Source organism: Microcaecilia unicolor, chromosome 8 (genome assembly GCF_901765095.1).
Source record: "Microcaecilia unicolor chromosome 8, aMicUni1.1, whole genome shotgun sequence".
Taxonomy (NCBI): Eukaryota; Metazoa; Chordata; class Amphibia; order Gymnophiona; family Siphonopidae; genus Microcaecilia; species Microcaecilia unicolor.
Window position 1 is genome coordinate 246,094,129 of NC_044038.1, and position 14,641 is coordinate 246,108,769.

Consider the following 14,641-nt stretch of genomic DNA (forward strand, 5'->3'; position numbering starts at 1 on the left):
CTATCCTGATAGGGAAGTCGTCCCATCCCCTGTATCATCTTTGTCGCCCTTCTCTGCACCTTTTCCAATTCCACTATGTCTTTTTTGAGGTGCGGCGACCAGAATTGAACACAATACTCGAGGTGCGGTCGCACCATGGAGCGATACAACGGCAGAATAATATCCTCATTTTTGTTTTCAATCCCTTTCCTAATGATACCCAACATTCTATTTGCTTTCCTAGCTGCAGCAGCACATTGAGCAGACGTTTTCAACGTATCATCAATGATGACACCTAGATCCCTTTCTCGGTCCGTGACTCCCAACGCTGAACCTTGCATGATGTAGTTGGGTTCCTCTTTCCCACATGCATCACTTTGCACTTGTTCACATTAAACATCATCTGCCATTTAGACGCCCAGTCTCGTAAGGTCCTCTTGTAGTTTTTCCACAATCTTCCCACGATTTGACTACTTTGAATAACTTTGTGTAATCGGCAAATTTGATTACCTCACTAGTTACCCCCATCTGTAGGTCATTTATGAATATGTTAAAAAGCAGAGGTCCCAGCAACGATCCCTGAGGGACCCCACTAACTACCTTTCTCCATTGTAAATATTGACCTTTTAGTCCTACGCTCGCTTTCCTATCTTTCAACCAGTTTTTAATCCACAGTAAGACACTACCTCGGATCCCATGTCCCTCTAATTTCCTCTGTAGTCTTTCATGAGGGACCTTATCAAACACCTTCTGAAAATCTAGATACACAATATCAACCGGCTCACCTTTGTCCACATGTTTGTTTATCCCTTCAAAGAAATGCAGCAGATTGGTGAGGCAAAACTTCCCTTCACTAAATCCATGTTGACTTTGTCCCATTAGTCCATGCTTTTGAATGTGCTCTGTAATTTTGTTCTTGATAATAGTCTCTACCATTTTGCCCGGCACTGACGTCAGACTCACTGGTCTGTAATTTCCAGGGTCTCCTCTGGAACCTTTTTAAATATCGGCGTTACATTGGCCACCCTCCAATCTTCCGGTACCACGCTCGATTTTAAGGATAAATTACAAATCAATAACAGTAGCTCTGCCAGCTCATTTTTAGCTTTGAATTTAACATAGTTGCTATGTTGCTATTTTACTATGTATCCTGGTGCTTAACTTTCTTCAATTCAGCACTGAAGGGAGAGTGGGTGCATTCAGTTGGCAAAACACCAGGTACTGCCTCACAGTATCATTCTTACCTTTTTTCATTCCCGTAAGATTTCTGGGCAACCTTTGCATGCAAAATGAGAACTGTCTGATCTGCTGGAAACTGCAGGTACCTGCACACACCATCCCTCATCGTATCCATTCGATCTGAGCTGGATCTGAAAAGAAAGGAGCACAGAGCATGGGGGGTGGGTAAGTAGGGTCAATTCCTTTCTCAGGGCTACAGCAAGTAAGGGTGACAAGTGCAGGTGGGCCTCTCAGAGCCACAGACGCTCAAGTACAGGGTCCTGCGCAAAGTTCAATTTTGTCCCCAATTTTCTTTTATTTAAACCCATTATGTGATGTGCTCTGAGAACGGAGGGAGATGGAACATAAGTGTAGTTTGGGGTGGGCGCAGGGAGCAGGCTGCCTTCCCCCAGATGTTGTGGGTCCTACTGCTGAAATGAGCCCTCCACCCCCACTGCTATTGTGATTTCTATTCCCTTCCCCCCCCCCCCCCCCTCAAATAAGCAAACTACACTGATGAAAGGGCTTCAGACTGGAACTTATGGATGAATCTTAAATAATACGTATATTAGTGACAATCTTCAATGAGACAAACACATCCAACATTGCTGGTACTTTGGAGCAGATGCAACTTTTGTGAAACTTTTGGGTAGGTCATTTGTAGATGCGGATTCGTCCATGTACCTTCCCTGCCGAGGTAGCTCTGTATGACAATGACGAGCACCTATCAATCATTGTTTTCATGGAACTCACACAGGAAGGCCTGATGTGCGGTTCACAGTTTTCATCAGATGTCCCATTCGTGAAAGAATGTTGGGTGTATGTTAGAATTTTATGGAATTCCTGACTTTTGCTTTCGAGAGAAGCCAGGATCATTAGTTGCTGGTCAGTTAAGTCAGCTCTTTGACCTGCAGAATGCCTGATCATTCACTATGTAACCAGTGTTCAGTTCCTTCTTAACAGTTTTCACTATACAAAGCGTTTGGAACATTAAACTTGATTCTACTCGATATTATGGGGTTAATTCTATAGAGTGTGTCAATAGTTAATGCATGAATTTTTTAATTACATCCATTATAGAAGTAACCAAAGTTTTAACTACTTGAATAATCTAAAAATGAGTCTGGGACTATGAATTGATGTAGTCAAAGGAATAGGCACAGTGTTAATAACTGGACCTGTTTTAGGGTTGGAATTCTTCTCAATATTCAGTTTCAGAGCATTGACTGGTCATTCATTGGAAAACACGATCAAAACATCAACTACGGAACAATATTCTCAGTTATTGGAGCCTTTCAGTGTGCTGAGCTTTAGTAAAAGAGCACCACTAGAATAATCCATCTGAATAAATGAAAGAAGAGAAACCTCAAGACTGACCGGTCCAGATTCAAAATCATATCACAGTCCAAAATCTCAACAAAAACAGCAATTAAAGTAGCAACTTAAAATGATCTCTTAATTATTTACAGGTACTGGGGCAATGGAGGGTTAAGTGACTTGCCCAGAGCCACAAGGAGCTGCAGTGGAAATTTAAAAGATGCCTCTTCCTCCTCAGAAACACCCTGCCGTCTCTTGGCTGCTCTTGCTTCCGGTCTGTGGTCCGCTGGTCCTCTCCTTCCTTTTCCTTGCACCCAGAGGACACTGTTCAGATGTTGGGAACCTGATATAAGCCTAGCATCATTTTAGGATTTAAAGAACAGAGAGTCCCATGACTAACAGAGAGACAAAATGCTCTGTTCACTGCTCTACCCAGTGACATGGGGGGGGGGGGGGAGAGGGCCCCTGCGCCCCTAAAGCCTGCTCTGCACTTCTCATGTATTATGGTCATGCACATTGTGGACAGTTGATCACCTGGGTTCAGCACACAACGCACAGAACCAAACTCAGTGGAGCTGAATCTTGGGGGGGGGGGGGGGGGGCAGTGATGGCTGGACTTATTGTACCTGAAGCAGCAGGAGGAGGCGATCAGACAGTCATCGGAGCTCTGGAAGTGGCTGAGGTGAGCGAGAGATCCCTGGGGACAGTGAGGGCTCCAAGCCCGGAGCAGCACAACTGCAGGGAGAGAACCGAATGAACTCATCACACGGCAGCTAGACTCCTAATACAATATTACAAGCAAGGGGGAAAGAGAGGGAGAAGCTCAGCAACTGGGAGTGGAGGAGGAAAGAAGGGGGGTAGGAGAGATGGGAAATTTCAACACATATAGCAGGCAGGGGAAGGGCAGGATAGCGAGACCTAAGAAACTCATCACACCCCAGTTAGATTCTTAACACAATACTCCAAGTAAGGGGGAAAGAGAGTGAGAAGTCTAGAAACTAGGAGTGGAGAAGGAAAGATGGGGGAGAGGAGGAGAGATGGGAAATCTCAGCACATATAACAGGCAGAGTGGGGAGACAGGATAATGAGACGTAAGAGACTCATCACACACAGCAATTGAGGGAGGAGGAAGAAAGTTGGACGGCAAGAATAGGACTGGTACAAGAGCATTAGTCACTCTAGAGAAATCTGAAGCCTTACAGAGCACCTCCTCACCCACCCCCATTAATTTTCAGGTCCTTAGACCATTAGCTCCCCCCCCCCCCAAAAAAAAATAAACCACACACACTTGCTTAAGATTTACAGTCATGACCATCTTACAACAAGCCTACAAACAACACTTAATTGGACATCAAACTTAACACAGATAGATATCGATACACTTTACAGATATAGAAATAAATATATATATGGCATACACACACACACATTTCTCCTGGCAAATGGGTTGTTTAAAGATTGTCTGTTCCCCCTTCCTACATATCTGCATATAGCAACACAGTCAATATGGCAGATAAAGACCTGCGTTATCCATCTAGGCGCCTTTTTTGAATTGTGAAGGTGACTTAAGTTTTGCTTTGGTTCCCTCCTCTTCCTGTGTCGGGATTGTCACACCACCCTCTCCATGAAAAGGTCTTTTCTCCTAAGTCTACCACTCTGCAGCCTCACTTCTATCATTTCCCTGTCTCTGGAAAAGATTTGTTTCTATATTAATACCTTTCGAATATTTGCATCGTATCTCCCTGTCTCTCTTTTCCTCTAGGATATACGAATTCAGGACTTCAAGTCTCTTCTCATTTGTTTTTGGTGTAAACCCCATATCATTTTTGTCACCTTCTTCTGAACCGCTGCAAGACTTTATGTCCTTCGTGAGAAATGGCCTCCAAAGCTGAACGCAGTATTCCAAGTGGGGGCCCTTTTGTTTTGCTTTGAATAATCCAATGCACTGTAAAGACACAGTTCATTAAGAAAAAAGGGGAGAAACATATGGCATTGCAAACCTCAAAAAGTGAAGGGGGCAAAACACACAGCTCCGACATCAACACAGTCAGCTAAAGTATCCAATAGGAGAAAATGCCTGGATTATGGTAATAGTTTTTTTTACCCCATTTTAAATGGGTTGTAAGAAGCCTCAGAACGAATACACTGAAACCTTCTGCTCAGTGTGCTGCTGCGGCTAGGAAAGCGAATAGAATGTTGGGTATTATTAGGAAAGGTATGGAAAACAGGGGTGAGGATGTTATAATGCCGTTGTATCGCTCCATGGTGCGACCGCACCTTGAGTATTGTGTTCAATTCTGGTCGCCGCATCTCAAGAAAGATATAGTGGAATTGGAAAAGGTGCAGCGAAGGGCGACTAAAATGATAGTGGGGATGGGATGACTTCCCTATGAAGAAAGATTAAGGAGGCTAGGGCTTTTCAGCTTGGAGAAGAGACGGCTGAGGGGAGACATGATAGAGGTATATAAAATAATGAGTGGAGTGGAACAGGTGGATGTGAAGCGTCTGTTCAAGCTTTCCAAAAATACTAGGACTAGGGGGCATGCGATGAAACTACAGTGTAGTAAATTTAAAACAAATCGGAGAAAATGTTTCTTCACCCAACGCGTAATTAAACTCTGGAATTCGTTGCCAGAGAACGTAGTGAAGGCGGTTAGCTTGGCAGAGTTTAAAAAGGGGTTGGATGGTTTCCTAAAGGACAAGTCCATAGACCGCTACTAAATGGACTTGGGAAAAATCCACAATTTCGGGAATAACTTGTATAGAATGTTTGTACGTTTGGGAAGCTGCCAGGTGCCCTTGACCTAGATTGGCCGCTGTCGGGGACAGGATGCTGGGCTTGATGGGCCTTTGGTCTTTTCCCAGTATGGCATTACTTATGTACTTATGAATATAAAAATGGAAGACTGATCCACAACAGAGGAGAAATGACCTGAAAATAAGAATGGTACGTTAGATCTAGATGTATCTTCATATGGGCAGGTAAAACCAGCAGGTGTTGCTGTGAAGAACGCAAGGATTTTGATGGTACATAAGGGGTAAGAGTTATATAAAAATGAAGGAAGACCAGTATGAGTCAAAATAAGAATTTTGAAAGGTATCCTATAATTTACTGGAAGCCAATGCTCTTTAGACAAAAGAGGTGAAACCCTATCGTACCTTTTTTGCTCCAGAAGGTACTTTTATTGAGGTGTTTTGAACAATCTGAAAGTGATGAAGTTGCGATTGAGGAAGACTGCACCTCGAATATTGTGTTCAATTCTGGTCACCACATCTGAAAATAGATATAGTGGAATTAGAAAAGGTGCAGAGAAGGGTGACGAAAATGATAAAGGGGATGGGACGACTTCCCTATGAGGAAAGGCTGAAGTGTCTAGGGCTCTTCAGCTTGGAGAAAAGACAGCTGAAGGGAGATATGATAGAGGTCTATAAAATAATCAGTAGAGTGGAACGGGTAGACGTGAATGATTTGTTTACTCTTTCCAAAAATACTAGGACCAGGGGGCATGCGATGAAGCTACAAAGCAGTAAATTGGAGAATTGGAGAAAATATTTCTTCACTCAACGTGTAATTACTCTGGAATTCGTTGCCAGAGAATATAGTAAAGGCAGTTAGCTTAGCGGGGTTTTAAAAAGGTCTGGACGGCTTCCTAAAGAAAAAGTCCATAGACCATTCTTAAATTGACTTGGGGGAAAATCCACTGCTTATTTCTTGGATATGATCCCAAAATATGGCAAAATTCCACAACAATTATATCCAATATATCTTGCTTTAATAGGTGGAAAACGTCTTGTGTACCAGCACTACTTGATCGGGAAGTCTCATACAGTTGTGGGATTTCGTTCTTTCTCTCTCTTTACCACCATGGCGCACCCCTCTATCATGACAAATATAATCATAGACCTTCCCAGCCACCTCCTTTTTCTTATGACTACTTTATATTTACTTTTTTTCTTTTTTCTGATACTATTACTTAATATATGGGAGGGGCCTACACCTCACTCTGTCTCAACTTATATTGTACTGTACACTCCTCCGCTAGGATTGAGCTTTAAACATTTTCGCAGGCTGTGCTTATTCTATCCAAATAATGCATAACCTAGCATAATTGATCCAGTGCAGACATATCAGTACAGTACAATACACACAGTGCAATATAAGTAGAGACAGAGTGAGGTGTAGGCTCCTCCCATATATTAAGTAATATTATCAGAAAAAAGAAAAAAAGTAAATAGAAAGTAATCATAAGAAAAAGGAGGTGGCTGGGAAGGTCTATGATTATATTTGTCGTGATAGAGTGGCCATTCTTGGTGGTAAGGAGAGAGAAAGAAAGAACCCCCACGATTGTATAAGACTTCCCGATCAAGTATTTCTTGGATAAGCAGCATCTTTGGTCTGACCCAGTGTTGCAATACTTATGTACTTGGGATTCTGAATGGAATCTTGCTACTCTTTGGGGTTCTATATGAAATGTTGCTACACTTTGAAATTCTGCATGGAATCTTGTTATTCTTCAGAATTCTAGAATCTTGCTACTGTTTGGGGTTCTACATGGAATGTTGCTACTGTTTGGGTTTCTGCCAGGTATTTGTGACCTGGATTGGTTACTGTTGGAAACAGGCTGCTGGGCTTGATGGACCTTTGATCTGGCCCAGTGTGGCAATATTTATGTACTTATGTACTTGGGATTCTGAATGGAATCTTGCTACTCTTTGGGGTTCTATATGAAATGTTGCTACACTTTGAAATTCTGCATGAAATCTTGTTATTCTTTAGAATTCTAGAATCTTGCTACTGTTTGGGGTTCTACATGGAATGTTGCTACTGTTTGGGTTTCTGCCAGGTATTTGTGACCTGGATTGGTTACTGTTGGAAACAGGCTGCTGGGCTTGATGGATCTTTGATCTGGCCCAGTGTGGCAATATTTATGTACTTATGTACTTGGGATTCTGAATGGAATCTTGCTACTCTTTGGGGTTCTATATGAAATGTTGCTACACTTTGAAATTCTGCATGGAATCTTGTTATTCTTCAGAATTCTAGAATCTTGCTACTGTTTGGGGTTCTACATGGAATGTTGCTACTGTTTGGGTTTCTGCCAGGTATTTGTGACCTGGATTGGCCATTGTTGGAAAAAAGATGCTGGGCTTCATGGACCTTTGGTCTGACCCAGTGTGGCAATACTTATGTAATGTACTTATGAGGAGGGTGGGGTTGAATTAGTATTGGAATTGTTTTTGCAATTGCGGTGAGGGGGGAGAAAATAGAAGTTAGATTTGTTTTCAAAAAGTTATGAATCTTGAGAATGTATTGCATTTTGTTTGTATATGGATTTATTTAATAAAAACAGATTTAATATAAAATAGAATTGCAATAATCAATACGAGCTGAAACTAATGAGTGAAGGAGAAGGCAGAGAGATTTCCTATCAGTCAGAGGGCAACAGTTTCCCAACAGTTTCAGAAATGCATAAAGAAAAGTTATGCGACTGTCTAGGATGACCACTAACACCTTCAAAGACTCCCTCAAGGAAATTGTAGCGAGCTCAGGGACAGCAGGAGTTTACCTATTCAGAAGGTCATATATTCACATTTGAGAGGATTTCATTTCACACCATTCAGATCAAGCCAGGTAGTTATCTTGTCTAAACAAGAGGAAACATCCGAAGAAAAAAAACGGCATCAGATGAGTCAATCAGAAGTAGTTGGATATCATCTGTAAACATGAGAACAGCAAAACCAAAAGAGTGAATAATTGCTAGAGGGAGTAGAAAAATATTAAATGAGACAGGACCCAGGGTACATCCTTAGGGTTACCACAATGGAAGTAGGGCTGAAGCGGAGGCAAAGGAATGACGCGCTGGAGAAGAATAGAATTGCTTAACTAAGAGAGATAAGAATAACATCAAAGTTCAATTGAATAAAGTCTGAGAGAGCAAGCAGTGAAGTCACAGTACTGGAAGATGAAGTGTAAAGCATTGACTGACTCCACAGAGTTGATCAACTACTAATTTTTCTGCAACCTTCAAAAGGAAAGGATGAGCAGAAATTGGCCAATAGTTTGCGACATCAAAGTGCTCATTTTCAAAGTAGCCTATGTAACTTTCTAAGTCTATATGCTTTGAAAATTAGCCTCCACATGTCAGGTTTTCATTCTTCAGATGCAGGAAGACTGAGGCAACCTTTTCACTGTGGGGGAACCTGGTCCTCACGTAGGCCGGCGGTAACTGTTGAAAGAAAATAAGGGAGAAAACACTTCAGCAATGGGGTAGCGATTGGAGATGTTGAGGAATGCAAAACAACACTACAGGGGAAGTAAAAGTAGATATAGTACCAGGGGTAGAAATATCATCTGGAGGTGGGTAGTGAGTCCACTGAGTGATCATGACAACTAGAAAGAGATGCCTGAACTTTGGTCCAAAAGGCAGCTGCCTACTGATCTGCTGTAAATATAATTGGCCAGTTCGGAGGTTCCAGACAATCTACAATAAAAATAATCCTCAAGTATAAATGCTGAGAGCTGAGAAGGCACAAACCATTGCAGACGAGGGCTTTATGATTCTGACACATTGCTTTGAGGAAACAGAAATGTGTAACAGCTGTTACTGCATATAGTAAATGATATAGCGTTTTCTCTACTTACGCTGTTTCTCCTGCTCTGGCTTCTCCATAGTGTCTGGCTCTAACACAGTCAGACCACAGTGGTGGTTCAGGTCAGTGATATCCACAGGGTACGTGGGTCAGTCAGTCCGTATTGGTGGTTCAGGTCAGTGATATCCACAGGGTACGTGGGTCAGTCAGTCCGTATTGGTGATTCAGTCAGTGATATCCACAGGGTACGTGGGTCAGTCAGTCCATATTGGTGATTCAGGTCAGTGATATCCACAGGGTACGTGGGTCAGTCAGTCCGTATTGGTGATTCAGTCAGTGATATCCACAGGGTACGTGGGTCAGTCAGTCCATATTGGTGATTCAGGTCAGTGATATCCACAGGGTACGTGGGTCAGTCAGTCCGTATTGGTGATTCAGTCAATGATATCCACAGGGTACGTGGGTCAGTCAGTCCGTATTGGTGATTCAGTCAGTGATATCCATAGAGTATTGTACTGTTTTGGGATCTTGCCAGGTACTTGCGACCTGGATTGGCCACTGTTGGAAACAGGATGCTAGGCTTGATGGACTTATGTTCTTATATATCACAGTTAGTCTCAGAGGTGCTTTGTTCAGCGAAGGGGACGTGGGACAGTCAGTCCACAGTGGTATTTGTCACTGGCAACTGTTTGGTCTCTTCAGCTCTGAAGAGCTCACTTCTGCCTCTGTTCATACACTGTTGTGTTGCAGGAGAAAAAGGTTGTATTTTGAAGTAAAAAGAGCTGGTTAGGCTTAGTTCTTTGGCTGTGGTCTGCCTCTCTGAGATCCCTGCCTCTGCTCCTCGGTGGGGAAGAAAGCAGTGAGCAGGTCACTGCCAGGGACTGTGTGTGTGGCACAGTCTGTCGTCAGCATTCAGCTGCCAGGTGATACTCGGGTGAGGTCTCCAAGGTCTGCTGGCTGTTACCCTCCTTTGCTAACCTGTGCTGCAGGTGTCCAGTTCCCACAGCTCTCTGTGTACATGAGGTGAGACCATGATAAGGAGGCTGTACACAGTCACATCACTGTAATCAGAGGCCTCCAGCCGGAACCACACATCTCCTGCCAATGTGAAGACAGGGTTGCAAAGAAAAGCTGACAAAGTTAGTCCTCACGGTTAGGGCAGAAGGTTCCCTATAATCCTCTCGTAGGGAAACTTAGGGGAGTTTCATAAATTCTTTAAAAAATGTTCCTCATTCTTCACTTCTTATATATTTAGTGTTATTACCTGCTTTTCCCTTGAAAAAAAACAAAGTGGATTGCAATCAAAATGACCAGGGAAGGAAGTAGCCCAGCAGTTAATGCAATGGACTGAGAATGAGGGAAGTCACTAACGCTCCTCGTGATCTTTGACGTCTCACATACTCCCAAATTCTACCAACGGCACCTACAGTGGGGCATCGCATTGTGCAGCTGGTTATAGAAGAGGGGTCAGTTAAACATGTAACATAATTAACGGCTGTAAAATTGACACTTAAGGCAATTATTGGTTCTTCCCTCCAATTAAGAAGTACCAGCTGCTGCGCATGTAACTGACTTACGCTTCTGCGCTGTGACCTGAGCACCTGTCTCTCACGCAGACTGCGAAGGGGGTGTTAATGGGGGAGGGGGAATCCAACTAACCTTACGCACTTTATGGAACAGTTGCATTTCCACAACCAGCTGCTGCATTTAGAAGACAACATTCATGCCAGGGTTTTGGTGCTGAGCTTTTAGCAATCTCTACTGATCGTACCCCAAAGTCTCTCATTATTATAAGGTAGGTTTGGAAAGCCATTAGTTATCTATGGGGAAAGACAGTGTCTCAGTGCTGGTCTGCCTATCTCCCTGTGTGTCCCCCTATCTCCCATGATTCCTCTGTGTGTCTCCCATCTGCCTTCCTATCTCCCATGGTTCCTCCGTGTGTGTCCACCTATCTCCCTGTGTGTCCCCCTATCTCCCATGATTCCTCTGTGTGTCTCCCATCTGCCTTCCTATCTCCCATGGTTCCTCCGTGTGTGTCCACCTATCTCCCTGTGTGTCCCCCTATCTCCCATGATTCCTCTGTGTGTCTCCCATCTGCCTTCCTATCTCCCATGGTTCCTCCGTGTGTGTCCACCTATCTCCCTGTGTGTCCCCCTATCTCCCATGATTCCTCTGTGTGTCTCCCATCTGCCTTCCTATCTCCCATGGTTCCTCCGTGTGTGTCCACCTATCTCCCTGTGTGTCCCCCTATCTCCCATGATTCCTCTGTGTGTCTCCCATCTGCCTTCCTATCTCCCATGGTTCCTCCGTGTGTGTCCACCTATCTCCCTGGGTGTTCCCCTATCTCCCATGATTCCTCTGTGTGTCTCCCATCTGCCTTCCTATCTCCCATGGTTCCTCCGTGTGTGTCCACCTATCTCCCTGTGTGTCCCCCTATCTCCCATGATTCCTCTGTGTCTCCCATCTGCCTTCCTATCTCCCATGGTTCCTCCGTGTGTGTCCACCTATCTCCCTGTGTGTCCCCCTATCTCCCATGATTCCTCTGTGTGTCTCCCATCTGCCTTCCTATCTCCCATGGTTCCTCCGTGTGTGTCCACCTATCTCCCTGTGTGTCCCCCTATCTCCCATGATTCCTCTGTGTGTCTCCCATCTGCCTTCCTATCTCCCATGATTCCTCCCTGTGTGTCCACCTATCTCCCTGAGTGTCCCCCTATCTGCCTATCTCCCTGGGGGTCTCCCTATCTCTCAGTGTGACCCCCTCTATGTCTCCCTATCTCCCTGTGACTCCCCGTATGTCTCTGTCTGCCTCCCTAATCTCCCTGTGTGATTTCATCTGGCTATCCCCCCCCCCCCCATCCCTGTGTCACCCCCTATCTCCCTGTGTTCTTCTAATCATTCACTATAGATTGCCCCATTTTCTCTAAATATAGTGGATTCTTTTCTTTTCTTGATTTATTGTTTGTGTCTGTTTTCTAATGAATAGTGGAATATCAAGTGAAATAAATAAATCAGTTAAATGCTTTTTGGGATCCTGCCAGGTCCGATTGGCCACTGGGTTTGATGGACCTTTGGTCTGACTCTGAATGTCAGTTCTTATGATTTAGTGCAGATGGAGTTCCCAAGCTGATTTCACCACTACCCTCCCATCTGCAAAGAATCCCAGCATCCCAATAGCTGGAAAACCTATGGCTCCAGCCCCCAATATCTCATCTCCTATACACACACATAAGAAAACAAAACAAAAAAAAGGTGTGGAGAAGCCAGGAGGTCAGTTAGCATCCTGCCAGAGGAGCACTGCTTTGCTGCTGAGGGCTCTCCAAGCAGTGAACCTTTACACTATTTCTCACACGGTGCCGAGCATCTGCCTGGTTTATAATGTAACGGCATGCACTGCTGACTGTATCTCCAGGTGCCGAGCCGCTGCCTGGCTTATGATACAGCAGAGTGGACTGCCGCCTGTAACACTAGGGCTCAGGGGTGCAAAATAGCTGCTGACTGGATTACTCTAGCTCAGGGTGAAGTACAGCTGCTTCTGCGAGAACACAGGGTAGGAGCTCTCACAAGAGAGACAAAACAGCACATGGAAAGACAGACAAGCTGGATATTACATTCAAACACCGACAGGACAGCTGAGATTTAAATCCAAAAAAGTCACCAGCGGTCTGCATGAGTCCCGCTCTCAGAACCTCCACCCCAAACCTGATGAGACTAAAACCGTTGACCTAAATTTCAAGGAAAAAAAATTTCACGTAGGCTAATGGCTTCCCTGACCCAACACTGCTGCTCCTAAATTTAAAAAAGTACTACTTCTACTACTTGACTGACTGTACATTTGTCCTTTAGATTGTAAGCTCTTTGAGCAGGGACTGTCCTTCTATGTTGAATTGTACAGCGCTGCGTAACCCTAGTAGCGCTCTAGAAATGTTAAATAGTAGTAGTAAATTTTAAAAAATACATATATATTCCTGACACTTGAATGGGTCCCCTTGATCCATCCACTATTCCAACATTAGATAGCCCTGATAATCAAGTGGGCCCTTCCCTCTCAAACTGCCCCCAAAACATTAACCACCCCTGATATTCTAGTAGGACCCGTTGGCCTTTATAGTATGTAAAAAAAAAAAAAATTCCTGCAGTGTAGCAGCACCCTTACCCATCCCCCTCCCCAGAATACCTAGAAAGAGGGAGGCACGATAGATACCCACTCACTCTTACTTCTGCTGTCATCCTCTTGGAAAATGGCCTTGCCCAGACCTTCACAATACCTCCTGGGATGCACTGTGCAGAGTCATTATGGATATCACTCCTACCTCTTAAGGTGTGACCGGGGCGAGGTGCCACTAGACACCAGGAAATGGTGTCAGGTGGGTAGAATGGGAGGCCATGTTGGCTGCAGAGGTGCCTCTAACCCCCGGGGAATTTTTTTGTTTTCTTTAAAAGAGGCAGAGGAGAGAAGGGAAATCATGCCAGGTCCATAAGTATTGCCATACTGGGACAGAGCAAAGATCCCAAACATTTTATGCTGCTTATCCTAGAAATAGGCAGTGGGTTTTCCCCAAGGCCATTTTAATAATGGTCTATGGACTTTTCTTTTAGAAAGCCATCCAAACCTCTCTTAAGCCTTGCTAAGCTAACTGCTTTTACTACATTCTCTGGCAACGAATTCCAGCATTTAATTACACGCTGAGTAAAGAAATACCTTCTCCGATTCGTTTTGAATTTACTACTTTGTAGCTTCATTACATGCCCCCTAGTCCTAGTATTTTTGGAAAGAGTAAACAAGCGATCCATGTCTACCTGTTCCACTCCACTACACACATATGTGTTTAAGTAGTAGGGAATGGATCAGGTCAGGTTGGGTGGGGGATGGTGCACCCTAGAGTCCTATTAGACACCACTGACACAGAAAGCTATAAGGGACAGAGGACACACAGGATAGGAGAGGGTATTGACTAACTTTCAACACAGCCCTGGCCCAATGCAAAATTTCTCTCATGTGCACGTATAAAGCCACAGTTTCCTTCTGTGCATACAGCAGAATTATTAATGGCCTTATGACCATGTAGTGTAAGGTAGTATTACAGCCTTGTCTTCTATGGGAGTTAACACCAGAGCTTAACCATCATCTACACAGCTTGGAAAGTAACATAAGCATACTGCACGGTTACGCTCATGACAACCTTGGGCATCAGCCCCAGAAACAGAGGGGCAGAGGTTCAGACACATTTGAATTTTAGCCAGATAAAACTTAACTAGATATTCAGCGAATTAACAGGCTAAATCTGCATGCTGAAAAGATCAAATTAAAGTTACCTGGATAACCTTCTATTTCAGCAGCTTGACTTAATTTACATGACTAATAAATTAGCAGAGGAGGATGGGCCACGTGAAATGGATACTGCCATCCAGGTAGCTCTGTCCACCTAGACTAATGACACCTGCACCCCCCCCCCGAAAATCATCAGATAGTGCAGTGACTAGTTAAATGTTATGTGACCAGTACACTGAGGGGTGAATTGTGATAAAGATATTAAAA

General features: G+C 44.0%; 2 protein-coding genes across 2 annotated transcripts in view; one reads left to right on the top strand and one right to left on the bottom strand.

Annotated features, from left to right (window-relative positions):
• The window catches only part of RBPJL (recombination signal binding protein for immunoglobulin kappa J region like), a 40,116-nt gene extending 30,944 nt beyond the window's left edge, over positions 1-9,172 (bottom strand). The window contains exons 1-3 of the mRNA XM_030211390.1: positions 9,158-9,172; positions 3,141-3,249; positions 1,224-1,349 (exon numbers count right to left, since the gene is read on the bottom strand). Coding sequence (XP_030067250.1) covers positions 1,224-1,333 — 110 coding nt within the window. The 5' untranslated portion in view covers positions 1,334-1,349; positions 3,141-3,249; positions 9,158-9,172. The remainder of the gene's footprint in view (positions 1-1,223; positions 1,350-3,140; positions 3,250-9,157) is intronic.
• The window catches only part of LOC115475565 (poly [ADP-ribose] polymerase 2-like), a 153,364-nt gene that overhangs the window by 63,945 nt on the left and 74,778 nt on the right, over positions 1-14,641 (top strand). The gene's annotated exons all lie outside the window — the stretch shown is intronic.